This window comes from Gallinula chloropus (genome assembly GCF_964237585.1).
Source record: "Gallinula chloropus genome assembly, chromosome: 16".
NCBI lineage: Eukaryota > Metazoa > Chordata > Aves > Gruiformes > Rallidae > Gallinula > Gallinula chloropus.
This window is the reverse complement of record NC_140101.1, coordinates 10,527,637-10,535,416: the sequence shown is the minus strand read 5'-3', so window position 1 is coordinate 10,535,416 and position 7,780 is coordinate 10,527,637. Positions and strand designations below refer to the sequence as shown.

Genomic DNA, 7,780 nt, shown 5'->3' with positions numbered 1-7,780 from the left:
AGGTGGGACTCCTCACACCAGATCTTAGGCATCCTCAAGTCTGGCAACTGATAGCCAAGGCAGGGAGAGAGGAACTCTCAGCCCATCATAAACCAGAATTCCAAAAAAGGTGAGATGAATGCTTCCTGCAGAGCTGTCTCACCACATGAGGATGTGCAGCTCATATGGAGGAACCTGAGAGTGCTGGAATGTCTCTGCAGCAGAGGGGAAAGGACCTTGCTCAAAGCCAGCCCCTGAGCGGGGTAGGGGAGAAGGAGGTGGGGTGCTGACCCAGGCTCTGTGCTGCCCGCTCAGCTCTTCTTCCTCCGCTTGTGCCAGCCAGGAGCTGAGGCCAGCACCTGGTTCAGGACACAACCATGGCACAGCAACTCCAGCAGGCACCCACCTCCTCCTGCCAGTAGCAACTGCAGAGCCACTGGAAAAACGGAAAGGAGGACTATGGGTGCTGCCCACCTTCCCTGTCCCCTGATCCACTGCCAAAACACACACTACATCCTTGCCTCCCCGTGCTGTGAGTGGGGAAGGGCACAGAGCAAGTGCTACCCATGATGATTGCTCCAGGGACAATCCCACCCCTCTGTTCTCAGGGAATAAAGGCCACCAAAGGTTTTTTTTTGGGGGGGGGGGGGGGGGGGGCAGCAGGGCCCACCCATTTTGAGTGTGTCCCCAGTGTGACCACACACCTGCAGTGTCCCGCAGACAGCAGCAACTGCTCTTCGCAGGGGAAGGAGCCTCCCCTGTCAGGGAGGAAGGAGGGCTGCTCCATCACCAGCTGTGAGAGCTGGCCACACAGGCTTGTGGCCCAGCAGTTCTCCTTAATTACACCCACAGCTACTAAAGGGAAGGAGCTCACCCCTTTGATTTATGGGGGAAGTGGCGTTGGCTGAGAATCAAGGGGAAATGCAAAGCATGAGGTACAAACAAAGCCCAACCACCCCTGTATCTCAGGGGCATCAGCCCGACACATGGATCCTTAATGGCTTCTGCTGGTCTGACAGGTGCAGGACACAGAAAAATGAGCAGATTTATGGCTGCAACCGTCCCTGGGGCTCAGAGATGCTTCTTGGGATACAGATCTTTAAATCATCATTAACAGTGACATGAGGGGGCACTGGAGAAGACAGAGATGGGCACAGCGGTGCAGGGGGTCAGAGCAGAGTTTGCTGGTGCTTGCTATGCAATCCTCCCTCCCCAGGGATGCTGTGATGCTTTAGTTCCATCAATCACGCACTAAGTGGGTGCGGTGACAGGGTGCTGCAGCTCCTGTGGGCTGTGGGGAGGCGGAACTGGTTCTGTGGGGAGCTGAACATCTTGGATGGGATCCATGCAGGAAAATGGAAGAGCTGGACAGCCTTTAGAGGCATAAGTATTTTTTCTGAAAAGGAGAAGAGTCCAGAGCTGGAGAAGCCCAGATCCAGGGACCATGTGCAAGCAGCAGAGGCCAGACCTGCTCCTAATGTCCCAAAGATCATCCCCACTGCAGAGACAGAAGAACATCTCATTTGGGAATTTTAGCTTTGTCTTTTGATTTCCTCTGGATAAGGTGGGAGCTGAACATTTCAGAGCTTTGCTGTGCCCCTAACAGGTGCTGAACAGATTTTGGGGACCCACCTAGCATATCCCTGGCCCAGAACTGCTCTCCACCAGCTGCCTGCAGTCCCATGGAGCAGGCAGGCAGCACTGCCAGCAGCTCCCTGTTTGCAGAGCCCCAGGAAACTCGTCACTGCTCCCTGCAGCAGGTGAGCCCCTGGCTCCTGCGTTCCTATAAAGCTTTAAAAGAAGCCAGCCTACTCAGGACTGAAAGCATTGGGTGTTTATTTGCACTTTATACACATTAACTCTGTCTGGAAACCAGGCACAGCTCCCTCGGTGCAGTGGCAAAGGTGGGCCCAAGCAAGGAGCAGCAGTTAACACTGATAAACACTGGGCTTTGGTCCAAAGAGTGCTGTGTCTGTGGGTCAGCACTTTCCCAGCATGGACTGATTTTAACTCACAGTCCATTTCCTTCAGCACAGCTGCAACAGCTGCTGTTGCAAATCACATCCCTCCTTTCAGCAGGACCAAACCCTTCAGGCTGTGTGAGGTGGGGAACACCAAGAGCAAAACCAAAACACCAAAATGCCGCGTGGGACTCTCTTCTCCTCCCAAAGCAGAATTCCCCCCCCCCCCCCCCAGCAGCACCACACAGACTGCCCTCACCATCGACTCGTGGCTGCACAAGCCTTCAAGCCAGCGTTGCCTACCTCTTTTATCTGCTAATCCCCTCACCAGGCCGGATGCTAGAGTTGGGTGCAAGACGCAGCCACCCATCTGAAGAGTTCACATCTCTCCTGGGATCTGCCTGCTGAAAACAGTGGTTGCAAAGAAACCAGACCCAACCAACAGTCTCCAGGAACTGTAAGATGCTGATCTGCTGCTGCCTGCTCTTCCAACAACAAGTGAGTAATACCTTTTTCTTCTGAGAAGGAGGTGGGCAGTAGAGGGTAACACGGATTCCAGAGTAGCTCAGTCACTCAGGAACAACTAACCCAGGAACTGGTACATCTATTTAAAACATGATATTTTGAATGAGTATTTCCATTTCCAAAGCACTCCCCCCTGCCAAAGTTCATCATCTCAGCTGTCGAGTGATGCAGGGAGCTAATTATTGGTGCCCTCTCCTTGGGTGAAGGAGGGAATCCTGTCTTAAATGCATGTCCCTTATGGGAGAGGGGATGCAGTGGGGTGACAAGGCATCATTCACCCCCATCCCTCACTCACTGAGGAGCTCAGTGGGTGGCCGAGGAGCCAGGGGCATGTTAGCCAGCTCTAAGCTCCACAGGATCCAAAACTGGAGTAAACACAATGTTTATCTCTTTCCATCTCTAAGTATACTATAGGCAAATGGAGTAGCTTTGAGTAGCTTTGCTCTAAAACCTTGTCCCTGTTTGGTCTCTGATGCTGGCAGTCCTGTTTGTTCCTTGTGTGAGACTGCAGACAGTGATGCTGCAGTCACCATCTCTCTGCAAAAGAGGCATCAAGGCAGGGGGACCGCTCCCATGAAGGGGCCAAGCACGAAGTAAAGTGATGCATCCTTTGGAGGGGGTGTTGGGTACCTTTAGAGCTCATCAGAAGCCTCCTCGTCACAAAGAACGGTGCTGATCATCTTCTTCTCTGTCTGCTGAGAAGTTTGCCTCTTGAAATTGGACTGCAGGGACTGCTTTGCTCTTTGGTGGATAGTCCTCATATGAGACAGGCAGTCTTCACTGGTGACCACATAGAGCAGCGGGTTGAGAACACTGTTGAAGCTGGCAAGACCCCGGGTCACCTGGTAGGAAACATAGATGTTCTCTGTAGCCGGTGTGCAGGACCCCTGCCACTGCCATCTTCGAGACAACAAGTTGAGGTTTCTGAAGATGTGGTAGGGGAGGAAGCAGATGGAGAAGAAGACCATCACAAGAACCACCAGTCTGATGCTTCTTTTCTTCACGCTGAGGTCGATAGTGTCATTCCTGCAGAGCACCACCACTACATGGCAGTAGCACCCAATGATGATGAGGAACGGGAAGACGAACCCAGTCATGGTGATGGCCACGGTGTATGGCATGTAAACTTTCAGGTTGTTGTCCCATGTCGTGTCGTGACACTTAATCCCTTTGTCATCCACCTTGCTGAAGGCAAAATTGGGAGCTACCTGTGTGATGACCCACACCCAGACTATCGCGCTGAGCCACACTGAAGACGTTCCTCCCTGGCACCTGCCTCGCATCTTCAGCGGGTGCACGATGCCCAGGTAGCGGTGGATGCTGATGCAGGTGAGAAAGCCGATGCTGGCGTAGAGGTTGATGTGGAAGAAGACCCGGGTGACCAGGCACCAGCCCTGGCTGAAGAGCCACACTCTGTTCCGCTGGTAGTAGCTGACGAGGAAGGGCAGCGTGCTGACGTACAGCAGGTCGGCCACGGCCAGGTTGCCCACCAGCAGGCTGACGGGATGGCGGGCGCCGCGCCGGAGCCCGGAGCAGAGGTGCCACAGCACCAGCGCGTTCCCCACCAGCCCCAGGGGGATCACCGTCAGGTAGACGGCGGGCAAGTAGCGCTGGGCGAAGCTGGTGTCCACGGGGCACAGGACTCCGCTGCCATTGCTGGTGGAATTCTGTGTGGCCATCGGGTGCCCTGCCCACGGTGGCGTGGCTGCTCCTGGGGCAGCGCGGGTTGGTGCTGGCAGCGCCGATCGTGGCAGTGCCGCTTGCCTGTAGCAGCGCTGGGTCGTGGCAGTGCCCGGGGAAGCTTTGCCGGTTGCCCGTGGCAGGGGCGGGGTCCAGAGAGCGCGGTGCCCAGAGCCAGCCCCGGCGGTGCCGCCTTCCCCGGCGCAGGCTGTGGCTGCCTTCAGCTCCCTGCTCCTGCCGGGCCCGGGTCGGGGAGTTTGGGGCGCAGGGCTCTCTCCCAGAGTGCGTGGAGGATGTGGCAAGGACCGCCTCAGCAGCGAGACTCGGTATCCGGCCGCTTCCCCCGCGCTCTCAGTGCCTGCCGCCAGCCCACTTGAGAGATGTTGGGCCGGGCTCCAGTGACACGCAAACCCCCGGCTGTTTCGGACGCCATGCGTGCCTGGAGAGAGCTGGAGGAAGGGGGCAGGGAGGCAGGAGGGAGACTCTGCCTCGGACCAGGTAGGAGAGGTCTGATAATGGGGGCCAAAGCTTCCAGCCTGCTTCTGTCCCGTCCCCCGACTCCCCCACACCAGGGGCTGGAAGCCTGCGCACAGCCGTGTGTGTCACTCCGGTGCCAGCTGCCTCCCCTCACTGCCAGCACCAGTAAGCCCCTGAGCCCTGCCAAATGGCCGCAGCTTCCCTGCAGCACACAGCAACACCCTGCTGCCTACTTCGGCATCCCTCCCCAAAACCAGAATCCCCTCCCCCCCACCTCCTTTGAACGGTTTTGACCCACGCAGGGAGGAAAGGTGAGACGGGCTGTCGCGGGGGACGTCTCGCAGAGGACACCCAGGTGCTCTGAGGTTGGGGCAAGAGCTAAAATCAGCGACCCCAAAGAGGACCCCCAAAGAGAACCAGCCCATTTACATTGCTGAGCAGCTGGTGCTGCATAAATGAGTCCAGAAATAACTTTATCTCCAGGTGCTGGGGTAAACGTGCTCACAATCAGGAGGGAGAAGGTTCACCCCGGCGAGCCATAAGGAAACGACCTCGGCAAAGCAGCTTCAGGTGAAGGGCTGGGCCCAGGAAGGGCCATGGCCACCTGCTTTCCGGGAACCTACTGGGTGTGGGAGGAAGCTGATGGCTCACCCACCAGTGGAGGAGGGGGGCCAGTCCTGCTGAGCTGTCCTGACTGCTCTCCCCTTCTCAGGAGCAGCCCAGCATCTCTGCTGGGCCATGCTCAGGCACCACAGCTGAGGGCTAAGATGGGGAAGTCCAAGGTAAGGGGTGGTGGCAGTTGTTTATTGTGTCATTGTGTGGAGTCCAAAAAGTGCTGGCTGGAGCAGATAAACAATGGAAAGGCTGTCATTTCCTGCCTGTGTGATAAAATCTAGCTGCTACAGGCGTGCCCCAAGAGGTGAAGTGTAAAAGCTCCTCTGATTTGGGTGAGGAAAGGGTTCTTCTGGGGTTTGCAGCTGCTCGGGTGGGTCTGTGCTCCTGGAGGAGCAGCAGCAGCAGAGGAGGGGGCTCGCCCCTCAGGAAAGCAGTCCTCCATCCTCCCTGCTCCTGTGCCCTTGCTTCCATGCGTTTCAGCTGCTCCTGCAGCCTGGAGTTGGGGTGGCATTTGCAGAGCCACTTTAGGGAGCTGTGGAAGCGCAGTGAGATGAGAACAAACTGATAGTGGTTCCTTTTGTCTCAGAGCATCAACAATGGGGGAAACTGAGGCAGGGACAGCAGCTGGCTGAGAGGACTGCTGTAATCATGGGACAGGTGGCAAACTGTTCCCATCTCTGTTCCCAGAAGGAAGGCTTGGGGCTGGGTGCCTTCTGCCATCGGAAGGGAGGAGCAGGGCATGGGATCACTGCGTGTGCCCGGCTGCAGCCCCGTGCCCTCCAGATCTCCTGCTCCCTAGACCTGTTGAAGACAGGCAGCAACACAGCTCCTCTCTTGTGCCTGCCTTGTGTGTGCTTAAGGTGTTCTCTTCACCTGTGATTTCACTCCCGATAGAGGTGCTACTGCCCAGCTCTGCCTGAGCATCCTGTATTAGGATGCTCTCCCAGTTCCCAGCTCCGGCACATGGCACCGATGCTGCTGGCAGTGCATCCAGCCCTGTACTCTCACACTGCCCTGAGACAGCTCCTGCGGTAGCAAACACAGGACCTGAATGATGACCTGTCAGGCCACCTATTCAAGGCTCTTCCCAGCAAAAAAAAAAAAAGCAGCAGCAGCTTGATCTACTTTTTTATTGAGCACTGCACTCTTGTGCTCAAAGAGGTATGTGACAACACTTAGCTTTAATGAAGGGCTCATCCAGCCCTATCTCCGCCAGCTCCATGGTTTTAATAATCATCAGTCATGAGAATAGCCTGGAAAAAACCTTCTGATGCATGTTGTTTACTCATAGAGCCGTGCAGAGCCTCTCCTCCAGCTGCTGTGTGTGCTTGCCCTGCCATGAGCTGTGCTCTCTTGCTCACTGCTGTTCCGGGAATATGGTTGTCAAATCGCGTGCTGTTGGTGCCTGCAGATGTGGCAGCATGCCTTGAGGATGGGGGGGGGGGGAGTTGTCTTCTGCTTTGGGGTGGGTTTTTTTACATCTTTATAGGTGACTGTGGTCATCTGTGGATGGCAGAGCATTTATCTGCTGCCCCAGAAGAGCAGGCAAAGCTGGGGACCCGCAGTGTCAGAGGCTGCAAGAAACCTGATCCTCCAGTCCCCACACGTTCCCAGGGTAGCAGGGCTTGTGAGGGAATGGCAGATACTGTGGGACTGGCAGTGACATTGTGAGAGCTGACTTCTCAGCATTCTCAGGGAAAAATAACTCTGACTTATTTGGATCAATTAATTCATTATTTAGATGTTTTCTGTTTAGTGCATCAGGAAGAAATGACATTTTGCAGGAAAAAACAGGAGAAAATTATGCCAGAGGTGAACTGAGTCATATCTGTTTGAGATGAGAATTACAGGTTGCTGCTTAAAAAGTGACCTTTTGATTGTTGCCATCACCCAGAGGTCTCTGGCCAGGGTTTGGGAGGGGGTGAAAGCCCTGGCAGCACTCCCCACTGGCAGCTCACTTGGCCTCGGTGGCCATGGCCCGACATGCTTGAACAAGATCTGGCTCACAACCAGGATTTTCAGTACACAGAATGTGTCTTATCTGTGTCAATCGAGGAACATTGTGGTTTTAAAGTCTAAACAAGCCTCGTGTCACCGCTTTTTTGGCACGGCCTTCACGGGGCTAAAAAAGCCAACAAAAGCTGCAGACCAGGCCATGTTCAGCCTGCAATCTGCTGCCTGCCAGAGGTTCACCACGTCCCCTGTATCAAACTGAAGTAATGATTTGAATTTGGGCAGAGCACCAGATGATCACATGTGGTGGTTTTGTGTGGCTGGGTTCTGATGGAGAAGGGGGGCTGCAGGGGTGGCTGCTGCAAGAAGCAGCGAGAAGCTTCCCCCAGGACCAACAGAGCAACCACCAGCCAGCTCAAGGCCAGAGTCATTGTTGCTGGGGGACTTGTGATACTGTGGGGGACCAGGCTGGAGCAGTCTGGGTCTGTACCGCATGGAAGGGACCCACGCTGGGGCAGCTGGTGAGGAGCTGAAGCCCCTGTGGGAAAGGACTCACAGAGACGTTCACAGAGGAATGTCTCTTGTGGGTA

The 7,780-nt window shown here is 55.4% G+C and overlaps 1 protein-coding gene across 1 annotated transcript; it reads right to left on the bottom strand.

Annotated features, from left to right (window-relative positions):
* Positions 1-2,912: 2,912 nt before the first annotated feature.
* LOC311197723 (P2Y purinoceptor 1-like) lies at positions 2,913-7,212 on the bottom strand (the record flags this gene model as incomplete). The annotated part of the gene is made up of 3 exons (XM_084271517.1): positions 2,913-4,728; positions 4,897-4,982; positions 7,196-7,212. 3 exons carry the CDS (start codon positions 7,210-7,212, stop codon positions 3,098-3,100), a joined length of 1,734 nt encoding a protein of 577 aa, XP_084127643.1. The 3' UTR covers positions 2,913-3,097.
* Between the last annotated feature and the right edge of the window lie 568 nt (positions 7,213-7,780).